The 20,035-nt window shown below is 36.3% G+C and overlaps 1 protein-coding gene across 2 annotated transcripts in view; it reads right to left on the bottom strand.

Annotated features, from left to right (window-relative positions):
• Positions 1 to 352: 352 nt before the first annotated feature.
• The window catches only part of LOC150099795 (alpha-2-macroglobulin-like protein 1), a 1,007,775-nt gene continuing 988,092 nt past the window's right edge, over positions 353 to 20,035 (bottom strand). For both annotated transcript variants that reach the window (XM_090403789.1, XM_090403790.1), the window contains exons 34-35: positions 17,686 to 17,829; positions 353 to 632 (exon numbers count right to left, since the gene is read on the bottom strand). In XM_090403789.1, coding sequence (XP_090259915.1) covers positions 463 to 632; positions 17,686 to 17,829 — 314 coding nt within the window. In that variant the 3' untranslated portion in view covers positions 353 to 462. The remainder of the gene's footprint in view (positions 633 to 17,685; positions 17,830 to 20,035) is intronic.

Genomic DNA, 20,035 nt, shown 5'->3' with positions numbered 1-20,035 from the left:
TTTTAATTTCCTTTTTATATTCCCATATTACAACGTCATTTCTTCAGCTTAAAAAAAAGTTACGAAGGAATTCTTCCCAGAATCCAATGGAGAACCACTGGATTTAATTTTTGAATTATTTTTTTGGGGGAAAAAAAAAAGTGAGCAAATTTGCTGAGTATGCTGAATGTTAGTGATTCAGAACACCATGAGAGAATATTCACTGCTTCAATAAGTTAATAATATTCTCCCAGAACTATACTTAAAATATGCACTTACATAACTAACCTGAGCCAAGCAATCAATTCTTCAGCAAAAATTTACGTGCATTCATTATAAATTCTGAACAAAACAGTTGAAATTAAAAAAATAATTATTTGATTAAGACAGGTCTTTTTATTTCTGAGGTATTTCAGTCCTGCTGTTAAAATACAACAGATAAGAAATAGCTAAAGCTTTTTATACAGATATTTAATATAATGACTATGGATCTTTATTACATAACTGGCGAGCTGCCTTTAACAGTGGTGGTTGTACTAATCTTTGAGGAACTGTAACAACAATTACACCATTTGTTAAAGAAAGTTTTTGCCTTGCTGCTGTTCTGTTCCATTGGGATTGGGATTTTCCAACTATAAGAGCATAATTTCCTCCTGTTAAAAAAAAATATATATATATATAATTTAATTATATATACAAAAACCACAATGAGGCAGATATATTTATTACTCAGTAAACAGTCTGAAAAAAATTATGATGAAAGTACAAAAAAAAAATTAAGATGGAGTATATTGTGATGTGGGTGGGAAAGTTTAGACTGAGCAGATATGTGGTAAGTGGTGATAAAGGTGACTGGGAAGGTGTGGTAGAGAAATCACAACCAACACATGGTTTGGATAGTACTGGCTACAGACCTAAAAATGAACTGCTGTGTTTGTTTACAAATGCCAGAAATATCAGAAATAAGGGGGATGAAATGATTTCAATGAAAGAAAAAGATGGAAAAGAGGAGCAAATGAAGAAGAAAGATTAAGATATAAAACATTGGATAAAAGAATCAAACAGTTATGCAGAAGACTGAAAGAAATAGGCAGTGCACCGAGATAGAAGAATTACAAAATAGGAACAAAACCAGAGAAGCATTCCTGAAAGTGAAAGAACCTAATGGAAAAGCAAAATGTACACAGTCTAATAACATCAAGGACAAAGATGGAAACATAATCATTGATAAGGAAAAGATAAATGGAAGATGGGCAGAGTACTTATCAGATCTGTATGGTGATGATAATGGTAACATGACAGATGATTCACGACACCTTAAGTTAAACATAACAACAGATACCACTCTACCGACAAGAAAGGAGATAGAAAACATAATTAAGAATTTTCCTAATAATAAATCCCCTGGGTGCAATAATATCCTGGCTGATCTGCTGAAAGCTTTGACTGACAATAATAACAACTATTTAGTGGAATCCATTCAGGACATCTATAAAACAATAGAATTACCTGATGTTTTACATCTATCTGCATACCAATAAGAAAAATAAAGCACAAAATTGCGAGGATTACGGAACTGTGAGCCTAATTTCCCATGCATCTAAAATTATTTTAACCATTGTTAGCAAACGAATTGAAAGAGCCTTAATTGAGTGAACAACAGAAAGGCTTCAGAAGAGGAATGGAAACCATTAATGCTATCCTGGAACTAAAAATATTAATAGAAAGATTACGTGAAAGAAATAGGAACATATACATACGCTTCACAGACTTTCAGAAGGCCTTTGACCGGGTAAAACATAATAAAATGTTCAATATATTAGATAAATTAGACATAGAAGATCATGTACTTAAAATTATAAAAATGATTTACACCAAACCGAAAATGCATGCAGCTGTTTAACTCTGATGCTTCTGTAGTGAAAATAAAAAGAGGAGTTAGACAAGGTTGTATCCTTTCACCAAATCTATTTAATATCTATAGTGAGATAGTGATGGAAAAGATTGAAAAACAAAAAATAGGAATTAGTATCAATGGTATAAAATACAACAATTCTAGATATGGCGATGATACTATTCTAATAGCAGAAAACAGAAACAAATTAATCAAATTACTGCAGCTACTAATTGAAGAAGATAAAAAATTTGAATTAGATATAAATGCAAAAAAGGCCAAATTTATGAAAATCTCAAAAGAAAACAGATCCAAGCCAGAAATATTCATAAACAATATGAAAATTGAACATACGAGAGAATACAAATATTTAGGCACCTACTTTACTGCCATAGCTAAAGATGCCTTCTGGAAAAATAAATCTTCTCAGAAATTCTATGGGCATCAAGCACATTCAAAAAGAATGATAAGAACATTAGTGTGGCCAGTTTTCACATATGGAAGTGAGACCTGGATATTCAAGAAGAGGGTAAGACAACAGATAATGGCCTTTGAAATGTGGTGTTCTCCTATAGCATCTTTCACAGAGATCTTTATTACAGGAAATGATCGAGAGAAAGATGAGATTGGCAGGACGTGTACTGAGAGGTTCAGTAGGACAGAGATTACTAACAGTTTTAGAAGGAAAAATTCTGGGAAAAGGATCAAGAGGCAAAAAAATGAAGGACATGGCTTGAAGATATAAGATCATGGACAGGTTCACATGGCTATGCAGAAATGAAAAGGAAAGCCACCAACAGAGAGAACATAAAGAACATGGTGCTGCACCCTCTCACTGAGTAAGTCACATGAAGAAATGGTTTCAGCGATTGAGTTTATTCGCCCCAAAATCATTGGAATAAGTGAAACATGACTGAATGAACATGATCTTGTAACGGGAATAGAAATGGAAGGATACAGTATTTTTCGTGAGGATAGAAAAGGCAAGAAGGGAGGGGGAGGAGTTCTGCTGATGACAGCTGGGAAATTAAGTCCACATAAGGTAGACATGAAAGGGAGAAATAATGGCAGTGGTTATGAGGCAGTGTGATATAACGTGGAGGTTGAGAGGAAGACATATTTAATTGGATGTTGCTATACGCCTGGGAATGTGGAGGGTGATGATGAAGAAATGTATAAACAACTTGGATTAGTAAACAAAGGAAGAGTAATTATTATGGGTGATTTTAATTATGGCGGTATAGATTGAAATGAATAGATAGCAATAATTCATCTTCCTTATTAGGAATAAGGAAGGTGACTTTCTCGAGTTCTTTTATCTCTCAAGAACTCGAGAAATTCATTTTACTGATTCAAACAGCACATAAAGGAGGGCACACGAGGATTGAGAGTTATAGATCTAATCATTTAATTGTGAGAGAGGTTTCACACTTTCCTCCAATTAATGAAAGGGATCATGAAGTAATCACCTGGGTTGTGGCTAGTCATATGCAGACTTTTGTCAGGAAAGGATATATGTGGAATTATAAGGCTGGTGATTATGACAAGCTTAGAAGACAGCTTGGAGCTATAACATGGAATGAGGAGTTGAGCAGTAAGGAAAAAAAATGCTGCATGGAAGTGAAGTGACAAAGAAATACATTACAGCATCATTGTGCAAATGTATTCCGAAGGCCAAAAGGTTGGATAAGGTAGGTGAAAAATGGATGAATGAATGAGGAGCTTAAGCATGAAATCTGGAAAAAGAAAGTACTTTGGAGGAAGTACAAGATGAATGGTGGTAATAATCAGTCACATGAAGAGTATAAAGAACAAGCCAGAAGAGTGGCTCAGTTAGTAAGGAAAATAAGAGTGAAGTACAAGAAGAAATTGGCAAATTAGGCAAAGAAAAACCCCACAGAGTTTTTTAGATACGTGGCAAGTAGAAGGAAGAATGATCATGGTAAGATGAAGTTATGGATGAAAGTGGTAGAATAGTAAATGTTGCAGAAGACATTGCTGAAGTATTCAGTTATCGATTTATAAGGGTGTTTTATCCTGATCAGGGTGCAATTATGAGGAAATTAAGTGTAGAGGACATAGGAGGGGATGGCTTAATTGTGAGTGAGCAGGAAGTATTTGAGGAAATAAATAACCTTTATGTCAATAAGGCAATAGGATTTGATGACATATCACCATGCATCTTAAGGGAATGTTCCAGGGAATTGGCAGTAGTATTGACATGCCTGTTTAATAAAAGTCTTACAACAGCACAGGTTCCAAGGGAGTGAAAGGAGGGTAAAATTGTTCCACTGCATAAAGGTGATGACAAGGCTGTAGCTTCAAATTATAGGCTGGTCTGTATAGCTGGAGTTGTGGTGAAGGTACTGGAGAGATTGGTGAGAAGTAGGATACAGAAATGGGTTTGTTAAGGGGAGATCATGTTTCACTGACTTACTTATGTACTATAACAAAGTTACAGATACCTCGGACAGGGGTGATGCATATACAGTGGTGTATGCCTGTGGCAATCTATCAAAAGCCTTTGATAGATTGCCACAGGACAAGCTCTTAAATAAGTTGAAACAGATGGAATTGGATAACAGACTTCTGAGTTGGATCAGTGACTGGCTGTCGTATACTCTAGGTATCAAAAAATTGTACATGGGGTGTGGTATTCCAAAAGAGAAAGGTCACTAGTGGTGTCCTGCAGGGATCAGTTTTGGGGCCATTGTTGTTCAATTTGTATATTAACGATGATTAAAAGTTATTTTCGACCAAAAGAACTATGGAAAGGATTGACTTCAATTGGGTTTATATAGGTCAAATTTATTTGAAACTAAGTAAGAAATACCAACAAGTTTCACCAACTTAGCTGTTGGCTTCTTCAGGGTAAAAAATAATAGATACAAAACAACTTAAACACTAAAACTGTTCATGAAGGGAAGAACCGAATACAACTGTATTTTTTTCACAAAAACAGAAGAACGGGTACATTACATGCACGGAGTGTGTATGATGTCAACTGTTGTTATGTATGAACGTTCTGTAATTAGCAGCAAGATTTAACTCTGGCAAGCTTATGAAGGTCTTCCAAATATCAGGCATCTTATGAAGGTCTTCCAAATATTAGGCAGAATTAATCCTTGGTTTCCATTTAGGTTGTGTTTAGAATGGATAACTGTTATGGCTTCTTTTATGATTCAGGAGCGAAAATCTTCCTCTAAGTAGGGCATGGAGCTTTTGTCCCATTCTATGGTATGGTTTGTCCTGGAGAAATGGTATGCTAATCCTGAATTGTCTTCTCTGTTATTGTTTACATCTCCTACATGTTCTTTTTATTTTATTTATTTTTTTTTGTGATTTCCAAACTTCTAGAGATCTGACCAATATAGTTTAATCCGCACAAACAGGGGATGTTATAGACGCCAGCATATTTGAAGAAAGCATGACTGTCTTTCGGAGATCTTAAGAATTGGCAGATAGTCTTTAAAGGTTTAAATGTCACTCGTATTCCATGTGGCTTGAGGAGAGTAGCAATCGTTTTGGAAACTGTCCTAGTATAAGGAATTGCAATGGTGGAATTATAATGTATTTCTTCAGATTGTCGTTCTGGGGGGGGGGGGGGGTCATAGAAAAGTATCTTATGGATCAATTTTCTTGGGTAACTATTGTCTAAAAGGTTTTTTGATATCAGGCATAGTTCATCTTTGAGATCTTTATCTTCTGTAGTGATGCGAGTAGCCCTATTTTTTAGCATGTGTACGATGCTTAGTTTTTGAGAAATGTGGTGCAAAGATGTGAAGTGCAAGTATTGACCTGTGTTGGTTGGTTTACGATAGAGACTGTAAGGCTGATGTGTCCATCCATTTGTTTCTTAACTAAAGTGTCTAGGAATGGTAATTGTTTGTCCTTCTTAAGTTCGAAGGTGAAGTTTATTTTGTGATGGAATGAGTTGATCTTGGTAAGAAAATCAAAAAGATCCTTTTCTGCGTTTTTCCATACAATAAAAATGTCATCCACATATCTCCACCACACTGTGGGTTTAGGGTCTAATTGAGACAAAATTTCACTTTCAAGTTTCTCCATAAAGAGATCTGCACAAGGGGATGAAAGAGGGCTGCCCATTGCAAGGCCTGGTAACTCGTTTCATTCCATAAGTAAAAATTAGATTTTAAGCAATGATGGAAAAGAGAAATAATGTCTTGAGGGAAGAGGTTTCTCAAAATGCTGATTACTTCATCTATTGGAAGATTTGTAAATAATGATGTAACATCCAGGCTTGCAAGAATGTCTGTATTTGAGATCGAGATGTTCCTCAATTTTTAACAAAATGTTGTGAATTTCTTATGTAGGTATCCGAATTATGGATGTGTGCCTTAAGGAGACCTGCGAGGTGTTTCGATAATAAGTATGTGGGAGAATTAATTCCATCAACTATAGGGCGCAGCAGTATTCCATTTTTATGAACTTTGGGAGAGCTATATAGTCTCGGCGTTTGTGGTTGCAACGACTTTAATCTTCGTTTTAAGTCTGTTAGCCAACTGTCCATATTACGCAAAAAGTTGTTTGTATCATTGTGATTTTTTCCTGTGGGGTCTGAATCTAAAACATAGTAGGTAGATGTGTCACTGAAGAAGCCAACAGCTAAGTTGGCGAAACTTGTCGGTATTTCTTACTTGGTTTCAAATAAATTTGACCTATATAAACCCAATTGAAGTCAATCCTTTCCATTGTATGTTAATGATATTGGGATGGGTTTAACTAGTGACATGCAGCTGTTTGCAGATGATTCAAAACTGGGGATAGTAATGCAGAGTCAAGCAGATGTTATGGCTTTACAAGAGGACTTGAATATATTGCATGAATGGGCAGGTAAGTGGAACTTTCAGTTCAGTGTTACAAAGTATAACGTTTTGAGATTTGGTAAGCAACGATGGAAGAAATACACTTGGTGATATACACTTGTTGGGGGAAACTTTTGATGAAAGTAGAGGAGATGAGATATCTAGGAGTGATGGGTGGACAAGGATATGAAATTTGGGTGCCACATTGCACAAGTTGTAAAGACGTCATATCGGATAATGGCAATGATGCAGAGGACCCTGACATGCAGAAATATAGAGGTTATGATTTCATTGTATAAGGCCTTGATCAGGCCTCATATGGATTATTGTGCACAGATTTGTTCGCCAGGTTTTCATGGTGATGAGGATATGTTGGAAAGGGTCTAGAGAAGATTCACAAAGGTGGTCAGTATCTTTGGAATGTGGAGCATGAGGACAAATTCAGAGAATATGATAAGTTACAGAGCCTCGTGAATAGGAGGAAAGGGGGGGGGAGAATATGATTGAGACATATAAGCTAGACAGGGGGTTGTTTATCGGGTCAACATGGAAGAGATTTTCATAGAATGGGAGAGGGAGGGAGTAGAACAAGAGGCCATCGCTGGCCACTGTATAAGGAGGGTGTGAGCAGAGGAATAAGAAGTAAGTTCTTTGCATGAAGAGTTGTTGGTGAGTGTGTTGTGGGTGTAGACACATTGAATCAATTAAGAGCATGGTTGGATGAGCATTGTGTGCAATAGTGTGTGTGTACCTCCCATGATGAGTCTCTGACTCCATGGAGGTCAAATGTTAATAATGATAATAATAGTAATTACCATATATACTTAAACGCAATACAGCCCTGTAATAATTTTTCTTTCTTTCTTTCTTTTCTTTTTTTTTTTAACCACCTTAGAAATTTAAGATAATTTTTTGCACTAAGTTAGTTTGCAATGGTTGGGTTTGCTAAGTGACAAAGAGAAAAGATAAGTAATTTAAACTAGTCAACAGATTCCCAAAATACCAAGAATGCAACATACGAGAAGAATCTGAATTAAAATAAGTCTTTTTTTTTTCTTTGATGTCTTGCAGTATTTATGAACATTTTAGAATATGCAAATAAAACACGAATTCTTAATGTAATTTCATAATTTTTATGAAGGATGGAGACACTGCATTAGCTGTTATGACATTCCTAACATCTGCCTAAGTCCATGTCAGAAGAACAGCTGAAGTATTGTGCATTTTTGTGGTCTCAGAATATCAAACCAAGTGACAATTGTTGTCTAAATTGACAAGTGACTAAATAAACCTATATATATATATATATATATATATACACGGGGAGAAATACTGTCACAGTAGATGGTTAAATTGGTGACATGAGCATGGATAAATTATGTCAGTGACATGGAAAGCTTGTGCAAGGCTGAGCTTCATCCTTAAGCTGAATAATGAGAAAATTGATATGCCATGATACTTCTGAAATTTTCAAAGGAATCTGACAGGATACCATACAGAACTATAGTATGTGTACATGGATATGAAGCTAGTGATATGGATAAGAGATGGATGATTGATACACCTCAACGAGTAGTATATAGCAGTGTAGAATCCAAGAGAAGGCATGTAATTAGTGTTGTTTTACAGGGCTCTGAACTTGGCCATTGTTATTCAATTTGTACATTAATGATATAGGAAATGATTTGAGGAGGAATACCCAGTTTTTTACTAATGACAGAAAATTACAAAGTAGGGCAGTAGTTATAAACAGTGACACAGCAATGCTGCAAATGATTTAAATACTAAACTGACAATGTGGACAAAGGATAATAATGGTTTTCAGTTTAATGTGACTAAAAGTAAAGTGATATACTTTGGAATGAAAAAAAATTATAAGCTGTGTTAGACTGGTGGAACTGGACCAAGAATTTATGAGGCTAGAGATTTGGGAATGATGGTGGGTAGAGAACAAAAATCCAGAAAATGATATTGTAAAAGAGATGAAAAAGCTCTAAGGTTCATTTGAATATTCAAGAATGCATTGACAAATAGAGATATTATTATTATTACATGACACATCCAACGAGTCCAAAGACTCATCAAGGGAGTCCACCTACTCTACAACTTCTCCACCACTCAATCCACCAATTACAGTGAACCACAACTACCATCATCATCTACACCAACACCATCTACTGCCCACCATCACCACTAGTATTTTCACAGACAATCACAAACATCCATGCCCACGGCAGGATTTGAACCTGCAGCCTTTTGGCTGGAGAGCAGACAGCTAACCAGGTCGACAGTAGTTAAAAACAGTGATATAGCAATCCTGCAAATGATTTAAACACTAAACTGACAATATGGACAAAGAATAATGGTTTTCAGTTTAGTGTGACTAAATGAGATAAAGATGTAAAGATTTGGACAGACATGTGACTAGTGGTTTGTCCAACATCTAAGTGTTGAACAAACATCAAGGAGTAGTATAGGAAGAAGTTAATCCAGGAGCAGGCAAGTGACTAGTGATATGCTACAGGGTTCTGCACTTGGCCTTCTGTTATTTAATTTTTACACCCATGATATAGGAAGTGATTTTAGAAGAAATATTCAATTTCATTTAAAAGTAACTGACATATAATTGGAATTTTTACTATTCATCATTTTCTGAAATAATTTTTCCATAAAATTATATTAAATGCAATAAAAGATCTCAAATAACACAAAGTGCATCAATTGCACAATATTTTGACAATAGTAAATTCAACAAGTTTACATTTGTTATTATTATTATTGTACAGGCACTTCATGCAGTCCAAAGACTAATCATGGAAGATCCGAACTATCCATGCAATATCTATCATCAGACCAAGCACTCAGAATTAACTCTGAGTTGCCAGAGTCAGTTCTGACTCTGGCAACCCATTCCATTGATTCAGTACTCTCTAAGTAAAAGATCTAGTACTCAATACTAACTCAACTTCCAGGATCTTGTGCCCCCTCTAGCCAAATGCTGAAATATTTCTCCTACATCAATCCTATAAAAATCCTTTAGTCACTTAAATGTTTCTATCATGTTCATGTTTTTTCTTCCCCTATCAATCAACTTCTGCAAATAACCAACCCTCAATATATACTCATGGGAAGCATCTCACCACTCACCATCTTGGTCACTTGCCTCTGTATCTTCTCCACTACTTCCTAATCCCCATGAAACTCAGGAGACCAGACTTCAGCACAGTAATCCAGATGTGGATTACTGTGCTACTACCACTCCTAAATTCCTAGTTTCATCTATTTCATGGAGTACAGGTCCATCAATGCAGCACAAAGCTTGTATGCATTTATCTCAGAATCCATAAACTTACATTTCTCCACATTAAATTGATACCATTATATCTTTTGCTCATACTAAAAACCTATTTCAATCATCCTGCAAGCTCTCCATTGCCCTGATTCACTATTATTCTACCCAATTTTGCATCATCAGCAAACAATAGAATATTTCCCTTCAGTTTGATTCCTATATCACTTATTTTTTATTTAAATATTAGTGATTCTAGCACAGAACCTTGCAGAACACCACTAGTCACATATTTCTCCTGGATTCTGCTTCTCCACACCACTTCTTGGCATCTGTTCATCAGCCATCTTTGTATCCATATAACTAGTATCATATTTGTTCTCATTTGTTCTAATTAACTTAACTTTGCTCCATGTGATATTTTGTCAAATGCCTTTGCAAAATCTAACAGAATCATCTTGTACCATTCACTTTATCCAGCTTCAGCTGTTACTCTGTTATAAAAGTAAATTACTAAAGCATGACTGATCCTTCACAAAGTCATGTTCCCCCCCCCCCCCATAGAGCAACATATTCTTTATTATTATTATTATTATTATTATTTAGGCCTCCAAGGAGTCAAAAGACTAATCGTGGAAGGTCTTTCCTAGAAAACACAAAGTCTGTCATACCACTCCTTAAACTTATTGACCATTCTCGCTCTCAACACTCTATCAGGTAATGCATTCCATGGTTCAACCACCCTTCACGACATCTACCAACTCCATGAGTGTTGATGCTAGTTTCTTGGTTATATGATAATTGCAGTTGTCTATCTATACCTTCAACTATTGACTGGAGTGGTACATTCTGCTTCTGAATCTTGGGTAAACTGTAAATTCTCGGGGAATGAGCGTAGTGCAGAAATAGTTTTTTTAGCTGTATCCTCAGACAAGAAGTAAGTGATTTAAGTAATTTTTTCATTTTCTTTTTTACCCAGTTGGTTGGGTTATAGTTAACAAGTTGATAGGTGTTATTGTCTGAGACTAATTGATTCATTTTTTCTAAATATGTTGTTCGGTTAAGAACTTACTCACTGATCCAAGGATCCACTTCCTCTGCTGACCTACCCTGGAGTATACCATATACATCGTACCTGTAATTTGCCCTATATAGGTGAAATAGGATGCACGATTACTTCTTACCTGCCTATTCCTGAATTCTCTTTTGGACCAACTTTTCCAGTACTTTTACCACCGCTCCTGAGACACTCAATTGTCTATAATTTGCTAATGCAGTCTTAGAACCTCCCTTATGCAAAGTAATTATTTTGCCTTCCTTGGAACACTCACAGAGCTGAGATTTATATTAAAGATCCTAATCAGAGGCATTGCCAATTCACTTGTGCATTCTCATAAAATGAGAGCTGACTTCCCATCTAATCCCATGGCTGTATTTACACTGAGATTCTGCAATATCTTAAGAGCCTCTCCAATTCATCCACTAGTGTTTCCACATCAGTCCCTGTTACTTCTGCAACACAACTATTTTATCTGCTTCTGTTATCTCACTGCCTTCAGAACTCATGAAGGTTATCCTTCCATAGTCATTCTTCCACTTACTTTCCACATAACGACAGAGCTCTGTGGAATTTCTTATGGCCTGCTCAGCTAGTTTCTTATCATAATCTGATCTTTCCTCCCTTACCTACTAGTCACCTTACTCTTTATGTATTCTATACAATACTTTCTCTTTCTCCTTTTTTTTTTAAAGCTCTTGCTTAATCATACTACTCATATCTAACTCCCACTGGATTAGCCTTCCTGCCCTGAGATATACAATATGGGAGTGCTTTCTCCAGATACCCCTTGACTATCTACCATGCACTGCTAACATATTTCCCTTATAAGATTTTATGCTATGGAACAAATGAGGCTTCCTCCTAAAGCTGTCATAATGATATAATTTGTAGTTCTACATATGTGAGGCAAAGGGGGTTCAGTGTGTAAATCTATGGAGTGAATTTGAAGGAAAGTGAATGATTTAATGTTGATGGATTGCTTTGGCTTTAATGTTTTGGATTTGGTGATAACTGAACATGATGTAGTTGTTAATGAGGTGTTGACACTGCCACGGGTTGGTGAGAGTGATCACGAGGTATTTGTTTGGGAAGTAGTGAAACAAGAAAAGCTTACTGCCAAAAATGGATATATGTGGAAGTATAAAGTATAATTATAATATAAAGATGATTATGGGAAATTCTTCTCAGCTCATCCACCCAATATACTGATGCAGTTAGCATCAGTATATTGGGTGGATGAGCTGAGAAGAAAAGATGTTCACAGTGCATGGAAATTTACAAGCCATTATCTCACACAAGCAATGTATAACTGCATACCAAGGTTAAGCAAGTAAATAGAATAGGATTGAAATGGATGAACAGTGAAATCAAGCAAGCTGTGATAGAAGAGAAAATGCTATGGAGGACATACAAGACAGTTGGTGGTGATCGAATCCATGAAGAGTATAAAGTGCAGGCTAGAAAGTTGGTGAGCATGGTAAAGAAAAAAAAGTGCACTATAAGAGGATATTGGGTGGTCAGACCAAGGTTAACTCAGGGGAATTTTTCTGCTATATGGCAAGCAAGAGAAAGAATACTAATTATAATGAAGAGCCAAAGGCTTCAATTCGGCGACATGAACTTATTTAAGTTAAGGGATATTATATCCCATATTGTTTCTTAGCTGAAAAAGAAACTCAAAGAGTTTCATGCCGAATACAGAAACTATATAAAGTTCGGCGATTCCAAGCGTAAGCAAATACCTGGATAGAGCAGCAACTGACCCTAGAAGATAGTGCAAGCTGAGGCAACTCATACAAAGGGTGAAGCAAGCTCTGATCATTATTCTTGATATTTATCCATCATGCGAACTTAACTTCTAGGAGCTGTATTATTGTTTAACATTATGAGAGAACTGATGAGACCTCAAAAAAGGTCAAAACCGGTCTGGGTAGTGACCTTCTCTCATAATGTTGAACAATAATACAGCTCCTGGGAGTTAAGTTCACATTATGGATAAATATCAAGAATAGTGATCGGAGCTTGCTTCACCCTTTGTATGAGTTGCCTCAGCTTGCACTACCTTCTAGGGTCAGTTGCTGCTCTATCCAGGTATTTGCTTACGCTTGGAATCACCGAACTTTATATAGTTTCTATATTTGGCATGAAATATAGAAATGTTTTATATGGGATATAATATCCCTTAACTTAAATAAGTTCATGTCACTGAATTGAAGCCTTTGGCTCTTCATTATAATTAGTAATTTAATAGGACACCTCTTGGCAATTCTCATAGAAGGGATGTAAGTTCTGTTTGCTACAAACTTGGTATTAACTTGGTCTACCTATATTCAGTATATGAATATTTCTATATTCAGCATGAAACCTTCTCTCATAATGTTGAACAATAATACAGCTCCTAGGAGTTAAGTTCACATTATGGGTAAATATCAAGTATAATGATCGGAGCTTGCTCCACCCTTTGTATGAGTTGCCTCAGCTTTCACTACCTTCTAGGGTCAGTTGCTGCTCTATCCAGGTATTTGCTTACGCTTGGAATCGCCAAACTTTATATAGTTTCTATATTCAGCATGAAACTCTTTGAGTTTCTTTTTCGGCTAAGAAACAATATGGGATATAATATCCCTTAACTTAAATAAGAGAAAGAATAATTATGGCAGGTTGACATTGGTGGGAGGATAGTCATGGCAGCGGAATGAGAGTTGCAAAGAATTTAGTGGAATTACTGAATGAGCACTTCAACATACTGGTGTGAATGATGCAGTGCAATATATAGAAGGGAGGCAAGTATCAGGAGAATGGGAAGTGAAAGAATCAAAGGTATATTCAGGTGTTGATAGGTCACATGTTAATAAGGCTGTGGGAATGGATGACATATCAAGTATTCTTAACACGTTCGCTGCCAACTACGAGTATACTCGTAGTTGGTAAACCAGCTACACAAGCCAGCTATGAGTATACTCATATGACGCTTACCACCGGCAACAAGATTACCGTACTGACCTTGAAGAAGTGAAAATGCTTGGCTTGTGGAGCTAGCATCAAAACTGTGCATTCTCATAGATGGTATATGCTCTGTACAAGCCAACTACGAGTATACTCGTATGACGCTGACTGCTGGCAAACGAGAGTACTGTACTGACCTTGAAGAAGTGAAATTGCTCGGCGTACGGGAACAGACTATGCCGAAGTAGCGTGGCAGCAAACATGTTAATGAATGTGAACAAGAGTTAGCTATGCCCTTGACTTGGTTGTTTAATGAAAGTCTTGCAGTGGGTAGGGTTCCTAAGAAGTAGAAAGAAGGCAAAATGGTACCACTCCACAAGCATGGTTCTAAGACAGAAGTTTCCAATTATAGACCAGTCTGTATAACTGCAGTCATAGTCTAGGTGTTGGAGAGATTGGTTAGGAATAGAATAGAGGATTGGGTCGATGGACATAACATTCTTTATGATGATCAGTGTGGATTTGTAAAGGGTCGGTCTTGTTTTAGCAATTTACTTGCCTTTTATGATAAGGTAGCAAGTGTGTTAGATAAGGGAAAATCATATACTGTGATATTCTTTGACTTTGCAAAAGTATTTGATAGATTACCACATGATAAGTGATAAGTTGGTGTACAAGCTCCAGATGATGAGAATAGATAGCATATTGGTTAAATAGATCAGAGATTGCTCTCTGAATGATACAGTAAGTTGTATATGATGAAGCAGTATGAAGCAGTGTCTCAAAAAAGGAGGGTAACCAGTGTAGTGCCTTACGGTTTCGTTCTTGGAACCGTGCTGCTTAACTTGTTTGTAAATGATATATCATGTGGACTGACTAGGGATCTTCAGTTGTTTGCTGATGATGCAAAGTTGGGGAGAATTATCAGCAGCACCGCTGATGCTAATTCCCTTCAGGAAGATTTGAATCGACATTCATCTTGGAAAGGAGTGGGTTGTAGTTTTAATGTTAATAAGCGCAAGATGTTACATTTTGGAGTGCAGAAATATAAGGCTGTGTACTATATTGATGGTACTGTACAGAAGGAAGTGGATAAGATTCGAGATTTGGGAGTGATAATTGACAGCAGACTGAAGTTTAGAGGGCATATTGCAAGTGTTGGAATGACTGCACATTGTAGTGCTGCTGTGATAAGTAGTACTGTAGCATGTAGGGATAAGATGTTTATGCTACTGTATAAAGTGTTGGTCAGACCACACTTAGACTATTGTGCTCAAATTTGCTCACTTGGTTTTCAGTGTGATGTAGAGACATTAGAGAGGGGTCCAAAGGCGAGTGACTAAGACAATGTCAGGACTTTGGAATGCGGACTATGGAGAGAAGTTTAAGAAATGTGGATTACAGAGTTTGATGGATAGGAAGAAAAGAGGTGATATGGTAGAGACATTTGTTAGTGAGAGGATGTTATCAGATTAATTCAGATGGGATTATAAAAAGAGTAGAAGGTGAGAGGGGAAAAACCAGTGGTCATCCCTGGAAGTCATGTATGAGTGTGTGATGAGGGGTGTGAGGAGTAGATTTTTTACATTCAGACTTGTCAGTGAATGGAATGCATTACCAGAATATGTTATTAATGCAAGGAGTGTCAAGGATTTTAAGATTTGGTATGATAAATATGTTGTCAATTGAATGAGCCTTCTGACTCCATGGAGGGTGCAATAGTAAAAATAATATACCCATTCTATATATACACCTTCAGAAATTTCCTCCATGTTTTGTAGCTTCTCAAGTACTCCAAGTCCTCTCCATCAGTAGGTGTATAAATTTTATTTTCTCCTTGCCACATGATCTTTCCTCCCTCCAATCTGTATCTCCATAGTTGAAGTCCACCATAATAATTACTTGACCTGCACTCATAGTACTAAATTACTGATGCCATCTTCCACATCATCCCTGGAACCCTGTGGCTAGCCATATATATATATTTTTTATTGACCTCAATGTCACACCAGAGTGTCTCAAGATAACTGCCATCGTCCCACTTGTCGCGTATTCTTTTTTGGCTGCAATTCATCTACTGTACCTCTACCATCCCCCCCATCGTATCTTCTCTTTCCTCCCTGAAAATACTAAACGCTCCATGTTCCATTCCTGAAACTACATCATCTGTGTTAGCCAAGTCTCACTAATGCCTGTCTGTCACCTTTGGCAAGGTTGCACTAACCAATGCCAAAAATTCTTCTTTTTTGTTCATAGTACATTAGTACATAGAAACTGTAGCATTCCTTTAGGCACCAAACTACCCTTACTTCCTGAATTGAAACTACATTCTGCAGTTAGTCATTTTCACACTCATTTGCCTTGGGGTGCCTTTACACCAGCTCACCTGCATCCACCCTAATTGCTTAAGTTTTCCTGACTTTGTGTTTCCAAACTCTCAGTGAAAAATCTCTCTAGACACATAACACCTAAGCCATTAAAGTGCAGTCCATTAGCATCCCAAAATTAGTATACAAATCCTTCAGTCCATCAAACTCAGACCACAGGTCCACAAACCCTACACCATTCTTTCTGCACAATTTCAGTATTACTTTGTTTGTTATCACAATCCTCTTCTTCAGTTCGCCTCTATCATAGTGTGGCAGGAAATTTAAAATCTTCACCTTCTCACTCTTCTTTTTTGCTTCATTCAACAGCTCCTTCACATATTCTCTCATAGAATATTTTTCACTTTTCAGGTCATTAGTGCAAACTAAGACAATTAATTCTTTCACTTTGCTTTTCTGCATCCTGACAGCATCATTAAAATCATCAATGTTTGCACCAGGGAAACAAGATTGTGTTATGCTTTCATTAAGTACTCATATGATCATAAAATCTTTGTACACAATTTTTTCCTTACTTTGTTTCTGTAGTTTATTCATATGATCTCAATTCTTATCTTGGATGTCCTCTTTCTTTCTTTATTCAGCCTTGCTAATCTCTTTAACATTTCTGCAAATTTTCAATTTCACACTCTGTCCTGTGAAGGATAACATGCAAGCATTCTATTTCCTTAATGAGGTCCTCTTTGTTCTCTTGAACTTCTACCACTGCACATTCGATATCAATTCCAACATTAACATCTTTCAGTGTGCCATTATTACCATCTACTCTACTAACATGTGCTTCATTCTCTCCACCCAACTGGCGCTCACTTTCAAAACACTTACTACACACTCACTCACCAGTTTTGCTCTCTTTCCATAAACTCCTCAACTTCTGTAATGAATACATCACACACACACACACACACACACACACACACACACACACACACACACACACACACACACACACACACACACACATTCCACTGAACAAAATCACCAAATTTAATCTCCCAAAAATGGATGTCTTCACTGCCATTTTCTACTATGCATTGGTGCCATACCAAGAATATCGAATTTAAACAAAAATACAAAGTTTACTTAAAACTAAATAACTCAATCTATCAGGGGCCCATATAAAACAAAAAACCCTACAACTACAATGAATTAACCTATTATTTATTAACTAACCCATGGAAAATTCCCAGTCATAAGAGAAGGAATTTGTCATATGGGTTAAGAAAGGTAGGTAGAGTTAAAAGAACATACAACAAATTCAAGTTCATAAGGAAATAAGATGAGAAATATGATTTGTTACTTACGGTTTTTTAGTGGAAGACAACTACATCTGCTACTAAGATAAAATTCTGCAAAAGATTTGACTGGTACAAGTGGCTGATGAGGACTTAAATTATGAAGAATTTTCACTGAACCAGTTGAAAAGTCTCGGATGACTATTCTAATAACTGAAAATAACATAATATTTTTATACATTATTATTATTATAATTATTATCATTACTAATGGACCAATCACAAATATTCAAACAATTTACATTTTTTTGGGATGAAGGAAAATATTTAGTTGGGGACAGATTTTCAGTTGCTTGATTATCATACAAAAATTGGTAAAAGTATTATCAGAAGTGTTGCTGATGTGGTGCCCTTCATATATGAATTCACTGGCAATGTAAGTAGCATGGGAATGTCAATACAATGAAGTCTGATTAAATATCTTGCACTGTGGAATTCAGAGGTGTGAGGCATACTATATTGATGGAAGTAGTTGCAGTATGTAGACATAGAAGAGAATTCGAAGAATAATGATTTGAACCTGATATGGATTTCAGTTACTAAAAGAATGACTCTGATTAGCATGAAACAGAAATTATAAGTCATTTTTAACACCTCAGAAGTTTGTATTTAGAACATGAAATGAAAACTGATAACAAATTCAAGATAGAAAAATAATGAAAATTTCCAGGAAGATTGTTAAAGATGCTGCCTGTGATGATATCTGCCTCTGTAATGCAACTGGAAGAATGGCAGAATATTAGGCCCTTCGACTGGAAAAGAACTGAATTTAATTTTCAACTGAAAGTGAGTTAGCCATCTTATACACAGGTAACAGGTTTTTTTCTCCCAGAAACTCGGGTTTTTCATCCCACATACAGAACTGGCCTTCAGAACACACGTAATTTACAGTCAAAAAAATACCGTTGTTGGTGATGATGGGTGGCAGATGATGTTGATGGTAGTAGTGTTGTAGTAGGAGAATTAAGTAGTAGTGGAGAGGGTGAGATGCATTTAGCAAAGCAGAGTAGAGTACCCTTCTGCAATGAGTCCTTGGACTCCCTGGATGTGTCATGTAATAATAATAATAATAATAATAATAATAATGATAATTCTCATCATGACAAGAGGAATCTTTATATGGGCTTTGTCAATTTAAGGTGAGTTAGCTGATCTCATATAGATAGAGCAGGGTTTTTTTCTCCCTGGAAACTTGGATTTTTCATCCACATATAGGCAAATCAGCCATGAGAATACACACAATTTACATACAAAAATACTGTTGGTGGTGAAGGTGGGCAGATGCGGTAGTAGTGTCACTGTGTAGATGGAGGATTAAGTAGAGGAGACAGTGTGTTGTGTAGTGGAGTGGTGTGCCCTCCTACAATGAGTCCTTATACTCCTCGGAGGTGTAATGTAATAATAATAATAATAATAATAATAATAATATCCTCCAAAAAGACTCAAAATAGAAGAAAATTAAGATAAATGAAAGTATAATAAAATCTTCAGCAAAAAACAAACCAGAATATAAATCTTTAAACAAAATATGCAGAATATTCAAAATATGTGCCCTAGCAGGCACAGCATTTTATTTATTTATTTTGGTGTCACTAGTGTTAAGAGAAGAGGTAGTGGCATATTTGACCAGTATTAAGAAAAGTGTCTTTTTTTTAATTGCTTAATTATAATGTATAAATTTTAATTTAATTTGATTTTGATTTTTATGGTGCAAAGGCATCAAAGGTCATACTGAGCCACAGAGACACAGGTCACAGCAGTACATATGTGTGTATGAAGATGGAGTATTGCAATGTGGGTGGAGAAGTTGATACTGAACAGATATATGTGGTAAAGAGTGATCAAGGTGATTGGGCAGGTGTAGTAGGGAAATCACAACCAACACATGGCTTGGATAGGACTAGCTATAGACCTAAAAATGAACTGCTGTATTTGTTTACAAATGCCAGAAGTATCAGAAATAAGGGGGATGAAATGGTTTCAGTGATTGAGTTTATTTGCCCCCAAAATCATTGGAATAAGTGAAACATGATTAAATGAAGACGATTTCATAACAGGAATAGAAATAGAAGGATACAGTATTTTTCATGAGGATAGAAAGGGCAAGAAGGGAGGGAGAGTTCTGCTGAGGACAGCTGGGAAAGTAAGTCTATATAAGGTAGACATGAAAGGGAGAAATAGTGGCAATAGTTATGAGGCAGTATGGTGTAACGTGGAGGTTGAGAGGAAGACATATTTAGTTGGATGTTGCTATAGGCCTGGGAATGTAGAGAGCGATGGTGAAGAAATGTATAAACAACTTGGATTAGTGAACAAAGTAAAGCTAATTATAATGGGTGATTTTAATTATGTCGTTACA

Source organism: Typopeltis vanoorti, chromosome 14 (assembly GCF_054136105.1).
Source record: "Typopeltis vanoorti isolate ZY-2024b chromosome 14, IOZ_Tvanoo_1.0, whole genome shotgun sequence".
NCBI lineage: Eukaryota > Metazoa > Arthropoda > Arachnida > Uropygi > Thelyphonidae > Typopeltis > Typopeltis vanoorti.
Note: the sequence above shows the minus strand (reverse complement) of the source record. Positions and strands in the feature narration are given on the sequence as shown.